The sequence below is a fragment of the Somniosus microcephalus genome, chromosome 7 (genome assembly GCF_052327205.1).
Source record: "Somniosus microcephalus isolate GS21.2 chromosome 7, FLI_Smic_1.0, whole genome shotgun sequence".
Lineage (NCBI taxonomy): Eukaryota > Metazoa > Chordata > Chondrichthyes > Squaliformes > Somniosidae > Somniosus > Somniosus microcephalus.
The window spans coordinates 263964052-263983362 of NC_140993.1; the positions used below are offsets into that span (position 1 = coordinate 263964052).

The 19311-nt window shown below is 49.5% G+C and overlaps 1 protein-coding gene across 4 annotated transcripts in view; it reads right to left on the minus strand.

Moving 5' to 3' along the window:
* Positions 1-19311, minus strand: part of ano10a (anoctamin 10a) — a 127996-nt gene that overhangs the window by 42503 nt on the left and 66182 nt on the right. For all 4 annotated transcript variants that reach the window (XM_085993702.1, XM_085993704.1, XM_085993701.1 and 1 more), the window contains one exon: positions 4290-4418. In XM_085993702.1, the coding sequence (XP_085849828.1) occupies positions 4290-4418 (129 nt within the window). The remainder of the gene's footprint in view (positions 1-4289; positions 4419-19311) is intronic.

The window sequence follows — 19311 nt, forward strand, 5'->3', positions numbered from 1 at the left end:
GCCAACATACCATTTGCCTTCTTAATCGCCTGTTGCACCTGCATGCTCTCCTTCAGTGACTGGTGCACAAGAACACCCAGGTCCCTCTGCACTTCCCCATCTCCCAATCTATTGTCATTTAGATAATAATCTACCCTCCTGTTTTTACCCCCAAAGTGGATAACCTCGCATTTATCCACATTATAGTGCATCTGCCACGTATCCGCCCATTCCCCCAACCTGTCCAAATCGCACTGTAGCCTCCTGACATCCTCATCAGAGCCCACCCCTCCTCCTAGTTTAGTGTCGTCAGCGAATTTGGAAATATTGCATCCAATTCCCTGATCCAGATCATTTATATATATTGTGAACAGCTGGGGTCCCAGGACAGATCCTTGCGGCACCCCGCTGGTCACTGCCTGCCCGAAAACGAGCCGTTTATTCCAACTCTCTGTTTTCTATCCGCCAGCCAGTTCTCTATCCACGTTAATACTTTGCCCCCAATCCCATGAGCCTTAATTTTGCATGATAATCTTTTGTGTGGAACCTTATCGAAGGCTTTCTGGAAGTCAAGGTACACCACATCCACAGGCTCTCCCCCATCTATTTTACCAGTTACTTCCTCAAAAAATTCCAGCAGATTAGTCAAACACGATTTACCCTTTGTAAATCCATGTTGACTCTGTCCGATCCTTTCCCCATTTGTCAAGTGCTCCGCTATTTTATCCTTAATAATGGACTCTAGCATTCTGCCCACAACCGATGTAAGGCTTACTGGTCTATAATTCCCTGCTTTCTCTCTACCCCCCTTTTTAAATATTGGGGTAACATTAGCTACCCTCCAATCCACGGGTACTGTTCCCGAGTCAATGGAGTTCCGGAAGATGATCCTTAGAGCATCTGCTATCTCCAGGGCCACCTCCTTAAGTACCCTAGGATGTAGTTTATCAGGCCCCGGGGATTTGTCGGCCTTCAGTCCCCTCAACTTACCAAACACCATATCCCTAGAGATATTAATTTCTGTCAGCTCCTCCCTCTCATTAGTCCCTATGTTTGCCGATATTCCTGGGAGGTTATTTGTGTCCTCCTTTGTGAATACAGAACCAAAGTATGAGTTTAATTGGTCTGCCATTTCCTTATTCTCCATTATATATTCTCCCGAATCGGACTGCAAGGGACCGACTTGGGATTTTACCAGTCTTTTCCTCCTGATATACCGATAAAAGCTTTTGCAGTCTGTCTTTATGTTTGCTGCAAGTTTACTTTCGTATTCTATTTTCCCCTTCCTGATTAATCCCTTTGTCCTCTTTTGCTGTATCCTGTACTGCCCCCAATCTTCCGGTCTGGTGCTTTTTTTTGCCAGTTGATATGCCCTTTTTTTTGATTTTATGCTGTCCCTAATTTCCCTCGTTATCCACGGTTGAGTCACCTTTTTAGGTTTATTTTTATGCCAAACCGGTATAAACATGTTCTGGAATTCTTCCATTCTATCTTTGAATGCTTGCCATTGTCTATCCACTGTCAATCCCCCCAGAAACACCACCCAATCAATCTTACCCAATTCCCGTCTCATACCCTCGTAATTCCCTTTATTTAAGTTCTGGACCTTAGTCTCTGATTCAATTTCCTCACTCTCCATCTCGACTGAGAGCTCGATCATATTATGATCGCTCTGACCCAAGGGGCCTCGTACAAGAAGATTGCTGATAAGTCCCTTCTCATTGCACAATACCCAGTCTAAAATGGCCTGATCTCGAGTCGGCTCCTCGACATATTGGTCCAGATAACCGTCCCGAAAACATTCCAGGAATTCCTCCTCCTCAGAATTTTTACTAATTTGGGTAGTCCAATCAATATGTAAATTAAAGTCACCCATGATGACAGCTGTGCTCTTATCGCACGCTTCTCTAATTTCCCTTTTTATGCCTTCCCTCACCTCCATATTACTATTTGGAGGCCTATATATCACACCCACTAACGTTTTCCTCCCCTTGCTATTTCTCATTTCTACCCATACAGATTCCGTTTCATCCGAGTTAATATCCTTCCTTTCCATTGCATTAATCCCCTCCTTTACCAGCAATGCTACCCCACCTCCCCTACCTTTTTGCCGATCCTTCCTAAATATTGTATATCCCTGGATGTTAAGTTCCCAGCCTTGCCCATCCTGCAGCCACGTTTCTGTAATCCCAATCAAATCATACTTGTTTACCTCTATTTCCACAACTAATTCATCCACCTTGTTCCTAATGCTTCTAGCATTAAGATACAAAGCCTTCAGGCTTGCTTTTTTCACACTCTCATTATGAATTAGTTTGGCCCTTTGTGTTTCTCTCCTTTGCTTATTGCTTCTCACCTTTCTACCATCTATTTCTGATTTCATATGACTTCCCTCTTTTCCACTACCTAGGTTCCCATCCCCCTGCCAAATTAGTTTAAATCCTCCCGAACCGCCCTAGAAAATATTATCCCGAGGACATCGGCTCCCTCACAGTTCAGGTGTAGACCGTCCCCTTGGTACAGGTCACTCCTCCCCAAGAACTGGTTCCAATGCCTCAAGAATTTAAATCCCTCTCCCTTGCACCACTGCTCAAGCCACGTATTTAGCTTATCTATCTTACTCTCTCTAAACTTATTAGCTCGTGGCACTGGTAGCAATCCAGAGATTACTACCTTTGAGGTCCTACTTTTCAATTTAGCTCCTAACTCCCTAAATTCAGCTTGTAGGACCTCCTCCCTCTTTTTACCTACATCGTTGGTACCTACATGTACCACGACAACTGGCTGATCCCCCTCCCCCTTCAGAATGCTCTGCACCCGCTCCGAGACATCCTTGACCCTTGCACCAGGGAGGCAACATACCATCTTGGAGTCTCGGTCTCGGCCACAGAAACTCCTATCTATCCCCCTTACAATTGAATCCCCTATCACTATAGCCCTATCCCTCTTTTTCCCGCCCTTCTGTGCAGCAGAGCCAGTCATGGTGCCCTGAACCTGGCTGCTGGTGCCTTCCCCTGATAAGTCATCTCCCCCAACAGTACCCAAAACGGTAAACCTGTTTTGGAGGGAGATGACCGCAGGTGACTCCTGCACTACCTTCCTGCCTTTACCCTGCCTTTTGGTCACCCATTTACTGTCTGAGCTAGCCTTTACCTGCGGTGTGACCAACTCACTGAATGTGCTATCCACAAGATCCTGAATTTTGCCGAATTTTGCCGGTAGATAGAGCTTTCCGGACATTTAACCTCCGGTTAAACAAAAGTTTCCTGTACCAACAACCCATGTCATAAGGATACCTCCAATTCTATGCACGCTCACTTTTCCTAATAATCTCTTGCGCGGAACCTTATCAAATGCCTTCTGGAAATCTATATAAACAACACCCTGTCCTGTTCACTTTGTTAGTGGCATCCTCAAAAAATTTAGATTAGTCAGACATGATCTACCTTACTCTCTGATCAGCTCATACTTGTCCAAGTGCTCAGTCACTCTGTCCTTGATGATAGATTCCAGTAACTTCCCCACAACGGTTGTTAAACCGATAGGTCTGTAGTTTCCTGGTTCTGCCTCCCTCTTGTCTTAAATAATGGAGTGACATTTGCAATTTTCCAATCCAAAAGCACAATTTCCAAATCTAGAGAGCTTTGGAAAATTATGAATAGCACATCTGCAATTTCCCCACCTGTTTCTTGTAATACCCTTGGGTGGCAACCATCAGGTCCTGGAAAGTTGTCGACATTAGGTCCCATTATTTTCTCCATTACCATTTTAAAAAAAACTTACATTAATTCCACTAAGTTTCTCCCCTTGACTTATTTTAGGCTGGTATTTTGCCCTCTTCCTCTGACAGTGTATTTGGTAAGTAAAATCCAGTCACAGTCTATCTAGTAGGTCTGTGGCAAAAAGGCTATTCTGAGGCATAACAAACAAGTGTATGCTTAATTTGCAACTGATTTTCCCCCACTCCAAAATAACTAATCAAAAAAAAAAATCACATAAATTATTCAATTTGCTCTACATAAACCTGGAACTCTTATCATCTGAAACATAATTAAGTTTCATCAGCTATGCAAATGAAACAGATCAGGTACAGACAATATATATGACTATATATAAACAGAATGCATTGTACCTTGCTGACAAGTTGACGCATATCAAATAAAACCAACTGTTCAATGCAAAGGCCAACTAATTCTTACACAAGTATGTTACAAGATTAAACATGTGAGGAGGGGGAAGAGATTCCGCAGCTAATACATAATGGATATTCAATCCCATTGAAGTCCACTAGATGCAAATGTTTAACTTACCTCTACACCCACAACTAACAGGACAAGCTGTATACTGTTTCCATGAAAAAGCCCCTTCACTTGGGGCGATATCCCAATCAATGCACAGTTGGTCATCACGGAGATAACTCCCATAGTTTCGAAGGCCAACTATATAAAAACAAAAGTACATAGGGTTTTGCTCAATGAAAGCTCGTTAACAGCAAATCAGAAAAACAAATGCATTCAAGTTACTTTGAGATCACATGGACTAAAATCAGTTAACAAAATATTTAAAATATTGAAGATTCTGTAAGGATTAGAATGTTTTGTCCAAAAATTAATCCCACACACAGACTTTCAGTATAATAAATAATACTTAAAGATAATCAAGCACTCAAAAGGATCTAATAAATCACAAACCTTTCTTATAAGTTAAAATCCAAACAGAAGTTTGTGAAAATTCTCCACCCCCAAAACAACTGATCAACCAAACCTGCAGAACTCGTCTAATCTTACACCAACTTTATATCCACCCGCTACATGCCAACCGTATCTCCCCATCACCTGCCAACCGTATCTCCCCATCACCTGCCAACCGTGTGTCTCCCCATCACCTGCCAACCGTGTGTCTCCCCATCACCTGCCAACCGTGTCTCTCCCCATCACCTGCCAACCGTGTCTCTCCCCATCACCTGCCAACCGTGTGTCTCTCCCCATCACCTGCCAACCGTGTGTCACTCCCCATCACCTGCCAACCGTGCGTCTCTCCCCATCACCTGCCAACCGTGTGTCACTCCCCATCACCTGCCAACCGTGCGTCTCTCCCCATCACCTGCCAACCGTGTGTCTCTCCCCATCACCTGCCAACCGTGTGTCTCTCCCCATCACCTGCCAACTGTGTGTCTCTCCCCATCACCTGCCAACCGTGTCTCCCCATCACCTGCCAACTCCGTGTCTCCCCATCACCTGCCAACCGCGGGTCTCCCCATCACCTGCCAACCGTGTGTCTCCCCATCACCTGCCAACCGTGTCTCCCCCCATCACCTGCCAACCGTGTCTCTCCCCATCACCTGCCAACCGTGTCTCTCCCCATCACCTGCCAACCGTGTCTCTCCCCATCACCTGCCAACCTTGTGTCTCCCCATCACCTGCCAACCGTGTGTCTCCCCATCACCTGCCAACCGTGTCTCTCCCCATCACCTGCCAACCGTGTCTCTCCCCATCACCTGCCAACCTTGTGTCTCCCCATCACCTGCCAACCGTGTGTCTCTCCCCATCACCTGCCAACCGTGTCTCTCCCCATCACCTGCCAACCGTGTCTCTCCCCATCACCTGCCAACCGTGTGTCTCTCCCCATCACCTGCCAACCGTGTGTCACTCCCCATCACCTGCCAACCGTGCGTCTCTCCCCATCACCTGCCAACCGTGTGTCTCTCCCCATCACCTGCCAACCGTGTGTCTCTCCCCATCACCTGCCAACCGTGTGTCTCTCCCCATCACCTGCCAACCGTGTGTCTCTCCCCATCACCTGCCAACCGTGTGTCTCTCCCCATCACCTGCCAACCGTGTCTCCCCATCACCTGCCAACTGCAGGTCTCCCCATCACCTGCCAACCGTGTGTCTCCCCATCACCTGCCAACCGTGTCTCCCCATCACCTGCCAACCGTGTGTCTCCCCATCACCTGCCAACCGTGTCTCTCCCCATCACCTGCCAACCGTGTCTCTCCCCATCACCTGCCAACCGTGTGTCACTCCCCATCACCTGCCAACCGTGTCTCTCCCCATCACCTGCCAACCGTGTCTCTCCCCATCACCTGCCAACCGTGTCTCTCCCCATCACCTGCCAACCGTGTCTCTCCCCATCACCTGCCAACCGTGTCTCTCCCCATCACCTGCCAACCGCGTGTCTCCCCATCACCTGCCAACCGTGTGTCTCCCCATCACCTGCCAACCGTGTCTCTCCCCATCACCTGCCAACCGTGTCTCTCCCCATCACCTGCCAACCGTGTCTCTCCCCATCACCTGCCAACCGTGTCTCTCCCCATCACCTGCCAACCGTGTCTCTCCCCATCACCTGCCAACCGCGTGTCTCCCCATCACCTGCCAACCGTGTGTCTCCCCATCACCTGCCAACCGCGTGTCTCCCCATCACCTGCCAACCGCGTCTCTCCCCATCACCTGCCAACCGCGTGTCTCCCCATCACCTGCCAACCGCGTGTCTCCCCATCACCTGCCAACCGTGTGTCTCCCCATCACCTGCCAACCGTGTCTCTCCCCATCACATGCCAACCGTGTCTCTCCCCATCACCTGCCAACCGCGTGTCTCCCCATCACCTGCCAACCGTGTGTCTCCCCATCACCTGCCAACCGTGTCTCTCCCCATCACATGCCAACCGTGTGTCACTCCCCATCACCTGCCAACCGTGTCTCTCCCCATCACCTGCCAACCGTGTCTCTCCCCATCACCTGCCAACCGTGTCTCTCCCCATCACCTGCCAACCGTGTGTCTCTCCCCATCACCTGCCAACCGCGTCTCTCCCCATCACCTGCCAACCGTGTCTCCCCATCACCTGCCAACCGTGTCTCCCCATCACCTGCCAACCGCGTGTCTCCCCATCACCTGCCAACCGTGTGTCTCCCCATCACCTGCCAACCGTGTCTCTCCCCATCACATGCCAACCGTGTCTCTCCCCATCACCTGCCAACCGCGTGTCTCCCCATCACCTGCCAACCGTGTGTCTCCCCATCACCTGCCAACCGTGTCTCTCCCCATCACATGCCAACCGTGTGTCACTCCCCATCACCTGCCAACCGTGTCTCTCCCCATCACCTGCCAACCGTGTCTCTCCCCATCACCTGCCAACCGTGTCTCTCCCCATCACCTGCCAACCGTGTCTCTCCCCATCACCTGCCAACCGTGTCTCTCCCCATCACCTGCCAACCGCGTGTCTCCCCATCACCTGCCAACCGTGTGTCTCCCCATCACCTGCCAACCGTGTCTCTCCCCATCACCTGCCAACCGTGTCTCTCCCCATCACCTGCCAACCGTGTCTCTCCCCATCACCTGCCAACCGTGTGTCTCTCCCCATCACCTGCCAACCGCGTCTCTCCCCATCACCTGCCAACCGCGTCTCTCCCCATCACCTGCCAACCGCGTCTCTCCCCATCACCTGCCAACCGCGTGTCTCCCCATCACCTGCCAACCGCGTGTCTCCCCATCACCTGCCAACCGTGTGTCTCCCCATCACCTGCCAACCGTGTCTCTCCCCATCACATGCCAACCGTGTCTCTCCCCATCACCTGCCAACCGCGTGTCTCCCCATCACCTGCCAACCGTGTCTCTCCCCATCACCTGCCAACCGCGTGTCTCCCCATCACCTGCCAACCGTGTGTCACTCCCCATCACCTGCCAACCGTGTGTCTCCCCATCACCTGCCAACCGTGTGTCTCCCCATCACCTGCCAACCGCGTGTCTCCCCATCACCTGCCAACCACGTGTCTCCCCATCACCTGCCAACCGTGTGTCTCCCCATCACCTGCCAACCGTGTGTCTCCCCATCACCTGCCCCTGGGAGCATTCAAGATAGAAGTGGTCCAGATTAATGAAATTACTAGCGTTTGTCTCCCAGATCAATAATGTATGATCGGTTTATGTCCATTGAACGCAGCTCGAAGGTGGTGGAGTGTCTCATTTTAAAGTTTAAACTCAAGGCTCGACAAAGGCTTATAACCCTCAAATTTGAATAATCTAACAAGTAACACATACCAACAGGACCAACTCAGTTCGTTAACAAATTTAAATTTTAATGATAGCTTGTTCCATCACTAGGATTTTGAACAAGAATTTAGTTATTTACATTAACCGTGCTCTTGCAAAAACTGGTCGTCTATCATTATTAGGACAAGAGAAGAAAGGTTTCCTCACCGCACATAACTACTTTGAAAGCCAAATTACTACATACAACTCTTAAAAGAACTTTTTAAAATACATGCATGTGGCACATAACAAAGGGTCACAGCTCGAAGCCTCTAGATTATAACCATTCTAAGCTAAAAATGCAGGATTTATTAGTATCTTGTATGCAGGGTCCAAGTTTACAAAATAGTAAGTTCCTGCTGGTGGCGCTATCGAGTTATGCTGCATCATTTGTATAAATAGACCCTGGACATTCTCTGTATAATATAAATCTTTATGAATTGCACAGGAACATACAACAACTTACATTTATATGGCACATTTAATGTAGCAAAACATCCCAAGGTGCGTAACTACAGCGATATCAATAAAAACGTTTTTCACACTGAGCCACAGAAGGAGCTATCAGGACAGGTGACCAAAAGCTTGGTCAAAGAGGTAGGTTCTAAGGAGCGTCTTAAAGGAGGAGAGCGAGGTAGAGAGGCGGAAGGGTTTAGGGAGGGAATTCCAGAGCCGAGGGCCTGGACAGCTGAAGGCACGGCCGCCAATGGCGGAGCGATTAAAATCGGGGATGCGCAAGAGGCCAGAATTGGAGGCACGCAGAGATCTCGGAGGGTTGTAGGAGGTTACAAAGATAGGGAGAGGGTAGAGGTCATGGAGGGATTTGAAAACAAGGATAAGAATTTTAAAATTGAGAGAATTATCGGTCCGGGAGCCAGTGTAGATCTGCAGGCACAGGGGTGTTTTAAAAAAAAACACATTATTGTTTTCAAAAAAAGCTTGTTGCCGGAGGCTCGATTTAAATTAATTTTTCAGGTTTGTGCTCATTACTGATTGCTTGTTGCTGCGGAGAACTGTCCAAACTTAGATCCCAAATTGAAGGCTACATGGTAACTGTGGCTCTTATAAATCCCTCTGCGTAAATAGGATTGGATTTGGGTCTACGAAAATGGCAACTGCATTTAAGTTGGAAATGTGCAGGTAATGCTGTGCTTAAAACTTGGATCCTGGCACACACTACTTTTATCATTGCAATTCCTCATTCCGGTTACTTGATCTCCCTCTCCTCCTTAAAATCTACCTCATTTGACCAAACTTTATTTGGTGTCAATTTTGTCCGATTACGCTCTTGTGAAGCACCTTGGGACATTTTCCTACGTTAAAGGCACTAAATAAAATGAAAGTCATCACACTGCGCTTTCTTCCGGAGTTAATTGCTGTCCAATCAAGTAAATCCAATTGTACACAGGTCTGATTTTAACCCGATATTTTAATACATTTGCCCAGTGTGATGAAATATATTCCATTCATCACTGCCTGTTTTCTGTGTCTTGTAACTGCCTGCTTTCTGTGTCTTTTCCCTTCCCCCAGTCCTCATGTATTATGTATTGGAATGTGCTGGAACTGGTTGTGTGCAGGGCTCCGCCCATACCTGGCTCCTTTGTAATCTAACTTCAGTCGGGCAGCAGCCTCCTGAAGGTAGACATCTCTCTATTTTACGTGTTATGTTCTGAGTTAATAAAAGCCTTACTTTTGTTCTGCTAACTTCGAGTCTCGGAATAATTGAGGCACATCAATTTTATTAACTCAATTTTCAACACTATGGATCAACTCCTGAAACCCGAACGTTTGGATTTGGATCAACATGCTCCGGACGCATCAGCACGCTTCGGACACTGGTTTGACTGTATGGAATTCTTCCTGGACAATTCCGCAGCCGTCAAAGACGCTACGGACACTGCGAAGATGAGACTCGGAATGCTACGGAATTGGGTAAGCCACCGGGTTTACCCCCTCATCCAAGACGCCGATACGTACCTGGCCGCCTGCAACACCTTAAAGGCGCATTACCAGCAGCCTACGAATGAGGTGTATGCTAGGCATCTACTCGCTACTCGCGCACAGCGACCTGGGGAATCGGTGGAGGAGTTCCTAAGCATCCTGAAAAAGCTTGGCAAGGACTGTAAGTGCCGAGATGTAAAAGCCGCAGTGTACACCGACGAGCTTGTTCGCGATGCCTTTATCACAGGCCTCAGCTCCACTCACATCCGGCAAAGACTGCTGGAAAAAACGGAGTTGGACCTGAAACAGGCTGCGGACACCGCGCGGTCCCTGGAGATGGCCCAGAGAAACTCAGACGCCTACTCTTCAGCCCGCGCCGCCACGTGTGCGCCGAGGGCGCCGCCATCTTGGAAGGCATCTTCCCCGCCCGGCAGCCCGACACCGGCGGGGCCCAGCTCTCCCCCCAGAAGCCCTACGACAGCCGCGACGCGTCAAGGACCCAACTGCTACTTCTGCGGGCAGCCAAAGCACACCAGAAACCTGTGCCCGGCGAAAGGCACCACCTGCTTTAAGTGCGGTAAGAAGGGGCACTTTGGGAAGGTGTGCAGAGGGAACCCCGCCGGAAAACCAACCGCCGGAAAACCCGCCACCGCCGCGTGTGCGCCGTGGGAGCGGCCATCTTGGACGCCATCTTGTCTCGATCAGGGCCCTACAGTGGCATCGGTCACAGTGGACCAGACCAGGCCGCATCCGCTATCCAAATCAATGGTGGACATCGAGGTAAATGGGTGCCGGGTTAAATGCTTAATTGACAGTGGAAGCACGGAGAGTTTTATCCACCCTGAACTGGAACAACACTCCCTAAAGGTGGTCCCTGCTCAGGGTACCATCTCTATGGCCGATAAAACCCAGACATCGACCATTCTGGGTTACTGCACGGTACAATTGTGCATTAACGGAACTGTGTATGATAATTTTAAAGTATTAATCATGAAGAATCTATGTGCGAGCGTGATCTTGGGTTTGGATTTCCAGTGCAACCACCAAAGCATCACGCTCAAGTACGGTGGGTCCCAGCCGCCCCTCACAGTGTGCGGTCTGGCTACCCTGAAGGTAAAGCCGCCTTCGCTATTCGCGAACCTTACCCCTAACTGCCGGCCAATAGCGACCAAAAGCAGGAGGTACAGCTGGGAGGACAGGCGGTTTATCGCGACCGAGGTAGACAGGCTCCTGAAAGAGCGCATTATTGAACACAGTAACAGCCCGTGGCGCGCCCAAGTGGTAGTGGTAAGGGGTAGCGAGAAGAAACGGATGGTGATCGACTATAGTCAAACGATCAACAGGTACACCCTACTAGACGCCTACCCGCTACCCCGCATATCAGAAATGGTGAACCAAATCGCCCAATACCGGGTGTTCTCCACCATCGACCTCAAGTCAGCGTACCACCAGCTCCCTATCAGACCAGAGGACCGCCCGTACACCGCCTTCGAGGCGAACGGACGCCTCTACCAATTCCTCAGAGTCCCCTTTGGGGTGACGAACGGGGTCTCGGTCTTTCAGAGGGAGATGGATCGCATGGTCGATGACCACCACTTGCAGGCAACCTTCCCCTACCTCGACAACATCACCATCTGCGGTCACAACCAGCAGGATCACGACTCGAACCTCGAGAGGCTCCTGAAAACCGCACAAAAACTCAACCTCACCTATAACGAGGACAAGTGCGTTTTCAACACCACGCGCCTCTGCATACTGGGCAGCGTGGTGGAGAATGGGGAAATCGGACCAGACCCCGACCGATTGCGCCCCCTACGGGAGCTGCCCCTGCCCAACACTCCCAAAGCCCTGAAAAGGTGCCTGGGGTTATTTTCTTACTATTCCCAATGGGTCCCCAACTACTCCGACAAAGCCCGCCCCCTCTTGAAAGCATCCTCTTTTCCGCTCTCTGCTGAGGCCCACGCCGCCTTCAAAAGCATTAAGCAGGATATTGAGCGGGCCACGCTACAGGCAGTGGACGAGAACACTCCATTTCAAGTGGAAAGTGATGCGTCCGACTTCGCCTTGGCGGCCACCCTCAACCAGGCGGGGCGGCCCATAGCTTTCTTCTCGAGGACCCTCCAAGGCCCCGAGATCAGACACTCCTCCGTGGAAAAGGAGGCCCAAGCCATCGTGGAGGCAGTGCGCCACTGGCGCCACTACCTAGCCGGCAAACGCTTCACCCTACTTACCGACCAGCGATCGGTAGCGTTTATGTTCAACAATAAACAGAGGGGGAAGATTAAAAATGATAAGATTCTTAGGTGGCGGATCGAGCTCTCCACTTTCGAGTACGACATCATTTACCGGCCAGGGGCCCTTAACGAATCCCCTGACGCCCTCTCACGAGGGATGTGTGCCAGCGCCACCGAGGATCGGCTACAGACCCTCCACAACGACCTCTGCCACTCAGGGGTCACGCGGCTGTTCCACTTCATAAAGTCCCGTAACTTACCCTACTCGATTGAGGAAGTTCGGTCTCTGACCAGGAACTGCCGCACTTGCGCTGAGTGCAAGCCTCGGTTCTACCGCCCAGATAGAGCCCACTTAATCAAAGCTACACGGCCCTTCGAGCGGCTCAGCTTAGATTTCAAGGGCCCCCTCCCGTCCGTCGACCGCAATGTTTACTTCCTGAACATTGTGGACGAATACTCCCGTTTCCCATTCGCCTTCCCCTGCCCAGACATGACCAGCGCCACGGTCATTAAATGCCTCAACAGCCTGTTCTGCCTGTTCGGTATGCCGAGCTATATCCACACGGATAGGGGGGCGTCCTTCATGAGTGAAGAGCTACGCCAGTACATGCTGTCCAAGGGGATCGCCACGAGCCGTACCACCAGCTACAACCCCCGGGGTAACGGCCAGGTGGAGCGAGAGAACGGGACAGTGTGGAAAGCAGTCACTCTAGCTCTAAGGATCAAGGGCCTCCCTATCTCCCGCTGGCAGGAAGTCCTCTCGGATGTGCTCCATTCGATACGGTCGCTATTGTGTACGGCCACTAATGCCACGCCTCATGAACGAATGTTTGTCTTTCCCCGGAAATCCACCTCAGGCGTATCCATGCCGTCATGGCTCTCCACCCCAGGTCCGGTACTCGTGCGAAGGCATGTGAGGGGCCACAAGACGGACCCTCTCGTGGAGCCAGTACACCTACTCCACGCCAACCCCCAATATGCATATGTCCGGCACGCCGACGGAAGGGAGGACACCGTGTCCATAAAAGACGTCGCCCCAGCCGGCATCGACAACAACCACGGCAATAGCAGCGACGACGATCACAGCAACCCTTACCCACCCACTATTCTTTCATCACCCCCGGAAGAACATCGACCAACGGCACCCCCACCAACTACCCCTTCAACAACCCCGGCGGCACCCCCGGCAGAGACCCAGGAGGCTACCGGGGACACCCAGCCGACACCCGCGGCACCACAACAGCCACGTCGGTCGCAGAGGACTATCAAACCCCCGAACAGACTAAATCTATAGAAGGGGTGAATGTGATCAAATATATTCCATTCATCACTGCCTGTTTTCTGTGTCTTGTAACTGCCTGCCTTCTGTGTCTTTTCCCTTCCCCCAGTCCTCATGTATTATGTATTGGAATGTGCTGGAACTGGTTGTGTGCAGGGCTCCGCCCATACCTGGCTCCTTTGTAATCTAACTTCAGTCGGGCAGCAGCCTCCTGAAGGTAGACATCTCTCTATTTTACGTGTTATGTTCTGAGTTAATAAAAGCCTTACTTTTGTTCTGCTAACTTCGAGTCTCGGAATAATTGAGGCACATCACCCAAATTTTGCAAAAGAAATAACGGTGAGGCAAACAGCGCTCACCATTATGATGGAACGGATCGGCAGCTACTTCTGGCATCCGCACATGCGCATTTAAACAGGGAAATCCGGAAGTTGCTGTCAGACATACTCCGCTCCTCCACAGGGTGTGTTGTTGCAGTCCTCACCGATAGTCTTGGCATTGAAAGACATGCAATGGTGTGAACTTGGGTTACTTGCCCACTAGCTCCCCAATAAAGACGCCATAAAAAGTTGGGGCTGGTGCATTCAGGAGTAAGTGAATTTTTAATAGCATGATAATTGATAATTACTGTCAGACCACCTCTCTGGCCCCGAAAATTTAATTTTACAAGCGTGGAGTCTCACTCCAGAAGTTAATTAGTGTTGGAGATTTTTTTTTTTTTTACTTTTTCTGTTTGCCTCTCATCTCTCTGCCTTAATCCCATCTGTCTTCCCCAATCATTATTCCACTTTCTGTACATGATTTAAATCTAATTTATACTTCCTGCTTTATACATAGAAACACAGAAAATTGGAACAGTAGACGACCATTCGGCCCCTCGAGCCTGCTCCGCCATTCAATGAGATCATGGCTGATCATCCAAATTCAGTACCCGGTCCCTGCCTTCTCTCCATATCGCTTGAACCCTTTAGCCTTAAGAAATATATCTAACTCCTTCTTGAATATATTTAATGAATTGGCCTCGACTGCCTTCTGTGGTAGAGAATTCCACAGGTTCACCATTCTTGGGTGAAGAAATTCCTCCTCATCTCTGTCCTAAATGGCTTACCCCTTATCCTTAGGCTGTGACCCCTGGTTCTGGACTCCCCGACCATCGGGAACATCCTTCCTGCATCTAGTCTGTCTAGTCCTGTTAGAATTTTATAAGTTTCAATGAGATCCCCCCTCATTCTTCTAAACTCCAGCGAGTATAAGCCCAATCGACCCAATCTCTCCTCATACGTCATTCCTGCCATCCGAGGTATCAGCCTGGTGAATCTTCACTGCACTCCCTCCATGGCAAGAACGTCCTTCCTCAGATAAGGCGACCAAAACTGCACACAATACTTAAGATGTGGTCCCACCAAGGCCCTGTACAACTGCAGCAAGACATCCTTGTTCCTGTACTCGAACCCTCTCGCTACGAAGGCCAACATGCCATTTGCCTTCTTAAATGCCTGCTGCACCTGCATGCTTACGATCAGCAACTGGTGCACAAGGACACCCAGGTCTCGTTGCACTTCCCCTTCTCCCAATCTATTGCCATTCAGATAATAATCTGCCTTCCTGTTTTTGCCACCAAAGTGCATAACCTCGCATTTATCCACGTTATATTGCATCTGCCATGCTTCTGCCCAATCACCCAACCTGTCCAAATCATACTGGAGTTTCTCTGCATCCTCCTCACAGCACACACGCCCACCCAGCTTTGTGTCATCTGCAAATCTGGAGATATTACATCTAGTTCCCTTGTCTAGGTCATTAATATATATTGTGAATAGCTGGGGTCCTAGGACTGATCCCTGCGGCACCCCACTAGTCACTGCCTGCCACTCGGAAAAAGACCCGTTTATTCCAACTCTTTGCTTTCTGTCTGCCAACCAGTTCTCTATCCAAGTCAATACCTTTCCCCCAATCCCATATGCCTTAACTTTACACGCTAATCTCTTATGCGGGACCTTATCGAAAGCCTTCTGAAAGTCCAAATACACCACATCCACTGGTTCTCCCTTATCTATTTTACCAGTTACACCCTCAGAAAATTCCAGTAGATTAGTCAAGCACGATTTACCTTTTGTAAATCCATGTTGACTTTGTCCGATCCTGTCACTGTTTTCCAAGTGCTCTGCTATTACATCTTTTATAATGGACTCTAGCATTTTCCCCACTACCGATGTCAGGCTTATAATTCCCCGTTTTCTCTCTACCACCTTTTTTGAATAGTGGGGTAACATTAGCTACCCTCCAATCCATGGGTACTGTTCCAGAGTCCATCGAATTTTGGAAGATGACCAGCAATGCATCTACTATTTCTAGGGCCACTTCCTTAAGTACCCTAGGATGTAGATTATCAGGCCCTGGGGATTTATCGGCCTTCAATGCCGTCAATTTCCCTAACACCATTTCCTTACAAATACTGATTTCTTTCAGTTCCTCCTTCTCATTAGACCCTATGTTCCCCGACATCTCTGGGAGGTTATTTGTGTCCTCCTTTGTGAAGACAGAACCAAAGTATGTATTTAATTGGTCTGCCATTTCTTTGTTCCCCATTATAAATTCCCCTGATTCTGACTGCAAGGGACCTACGCTTGACTTCACCAATCTTTTTCTCTTCACATATCTATAAAAGCTTTTACAGTCAGTTTTTATGTTCCCTGAAAGCTTACTCTCATACTCTATTTTCCCCCTCTTAATTAATCCTTGTCGTCCTTTGCTGGATCCTAAACTGCTCCCAATCCTCAGGTTTACTGCTTTTTCTGGCCAATTTATATGTCCTCTCCTTGGATCTTATGCTATCCCTAATTTCCCTTCTTGGTTTAGACTCTACGGGCTCGATTTTAATTCCTGAGGACGGTTGAGTCGGGTTGCGTGGGTTCGAGAGCCGCTTCCGGCGGAAAAGCTGCAGAGTTGCGATTTTTATTAAAGTACCTTGTTAATTTCATGGAGGCGCGCTGGCCGGTCCAATGAGTGGGATCGGGTCGGCTGGCTGCCTCTGATGACATCAGAATAGCAGCTGCTTTTAAAGCTGCCTTCCAGCCTGAGCCTTTCCACTGTGGTTTCCTGCACTTCTTTTCACAGCTATGACTTCTTCCAGAGGCAAGGCAGCTCCTCGGTTTAATGATGAGTCCCTCCAAGTTCTTGTGGATGCTGTCAGAGGGCGCAGGCAGATTCTCTTCCCTCCTGATGGCCGGAGGAAGCCTCCTCAGCAGACCAAGGCAGCCTGGCTGCGCATTGCTCAGGAGGTGAGCACAAGGTTCATTTATGCACGCTCATGGATCCAGTGCCACAAGAGGTTTAATGATCTTGAAAACATCAAAAGTGAGTATCTCATCTCACTTGCCTTCACTCTGCTTTCCTTCTCTTCTCATCACCAGCACTCTGCGTTGTAAGCCTCCTCCTTCACATCCCACCTTACTCCCCTTGCACCCTTTCCTATCCCTCTGTCTCTGCACTGAATCACTTCAGCATCCTGCCTATGCACCCCTTAGACTCGCTCTCACTGTCATGCAGTGACAACAACTAACGACGCCCAGGGAGCTACCTTCCTCTTGGCACCTTACCCCATCTTCGTCTCGCTCAAAGCTTCTATGGTAGGGATTAATCACACTCACTCCATCACTGTGGCTGAAACACCGCTTGTTCGTGAAATACCGGAACAAGTGCAGGTGTCTCTGGAAGGGTTTGCCTCCAGGGTTAGTGCGAGTGTGGAGATAATGGAGGAGTCCATCTCTAACAGCACTGCCGTGATGGAGGCAATGGTACATGAACGCACCACCATGGGTAGGATGGCAACCTCCGTGGAAAGGATGGCTACGGCCATGAAGGAAATAAGTCGCCAGAGTCAGGAAAACATGGTGACTGTTCAGAATTGAATGACATCTCTGGAGGAGCGATGGGCAGCTATTGAGCAGAGAGACCAGAGCTTCATGGAAGTCCTTTTGAAGAGGACTGCTAGTGCAGTTATGGGTCCTCATGGCACTTGCCAGCACTGAGGTGCGACTGACCCATGGCAGGACAGAAGGATGTTATTGGCAGGACAGAACGAAGTGTGGGCTCCTCTCTCAGCACTCACACGGCCATGCCACTACGGAGCCCTCGGTCAGAGTCCCACTTTGCAGAAACAACTGAGATGGCCGTTTCAGCCCCTGCACAGCTGCAAGAAGAGCAGACTGTTGAAGAGCCCTCCCAGGCTCCCAAACCCAGAGGATGTCCGCCAAAGGCGTCTAAGCAGGCACAGCATCCTAGCCAGCAAGGTACCTCTACTTCTGCTGAAGCCACAGGGGAAGCACCACGTAGAAGCACGCGCAAGAGAAAGATTAAGCACCTATAGTCACAAGGGGACTCACTTGGGTGATGTTTCTTTTTTTTCTGACTGTTGCTGGTATATTTTGTCATGTGTTAAAGATAAATTATGTCAAACAGTTGATTGTGTGGCCTGTGTGTTCTGGAAAATGGCAAAAGCACATTGAGGGCTCAGGGCGACTTGCATTTGTATTGCTGATGGTAAAAGTGATAGGAAATAAGAGGGTATAGCAGAGATGAAGTATGATGTTGGACAAGTGTTGCCCGCAATTACAGAGCCATATGCTGGCCACCTATGTTCGAAGAGTAAGCTTATGGTAGTGTGGCATGGCAGTGCGCATACCCTGGTTGACGGGCAGCAGTGAACTGGAGGGATGTTGCATTGGTTACAACAGGGCATGCAAGGCTCCCCTCATCCTCCTCCTCTTCCCAGGAAGATCTGTGGTGAGCCATGCGGCTGCTACTCCCCCCGATTATGAGGACCAGGATGAGAGGGCATAAATGTTTCCCATCGCCTTGCTATAGATTTCATTTGAGGTAACAATCTTGCAAGTGCACAGTCGAAGTGGCCTGAAATATTTCCATTCAGGTCACACTGCAGATGGGTGTCAGCTTGAACAGTCAGAAGGTCAGTAGATGCGCAAAATCTTATCCCATACCTACAATGGCAAGGTTGTTGCATTTGAATGTCAGCAATGTTTCAGGGGCGCTTTTAAAGCGCTCCACCAATGCATACAAACCATGTCCTCCAGCAACTCGTCTCCTTGAACCTGGCCTGTTTCTGACTAGTTGGGAAACAGGAGCCAGAAGCAGGAAAATGGGAAACCACTATGAAAATAGGAATAGCAAGGCAGTTAACAGGCTGTTAACTACCTTAACTACCTGTCCCACCGGTTGGAGACGGGTCAGGTGTCTGAAGCCATTTTTCCCGATTTTCCCAACAGACCCGCCTCCTCAGGGCTATTAAAATCGAGCCCGACACATCTCGGTGAGGATTCTTCAATCTGATTGGGTGAAGAGCCTCACTGTTACTTTCCCTGCTCAGACGCCACAGATCCCCTGTAGAGGGCGCCGTGCTGGATCAGACCAAGTCTCCGCTCAAAAGCCCGCAGAAGCTTTGTGCGCAGTGGTCACCGAGATGAACGGCGAGTGTCGTCCCTTCGCCGCTGACCGCAAAATCCGGGCCATTAATTCTAATCTAAACTACGCAATTAGTTTACACAGGCACAACAAAAAGAAAAACTCTGGTACTGCACCATCAAGGCACATCCTCATATAGGTGATTAGTGCTCACAAGCGTAACTTAATTGTTGCTGCAAGGATTAGCTTCCATAATACTTTAATTCAAAGTTCGCCCATCTCCATCTTAAACAGTTGCGTGTAACATCACAACATTATACTTGTCCAGTTCTCAAAATCTCATCTGCTTATATACTGAGCCATACAGATCAGGAAAGTCCCAATTTCAATCCCTGGTCTGTGGTAAGTTAGCTGGTATTCGCTGGGCTT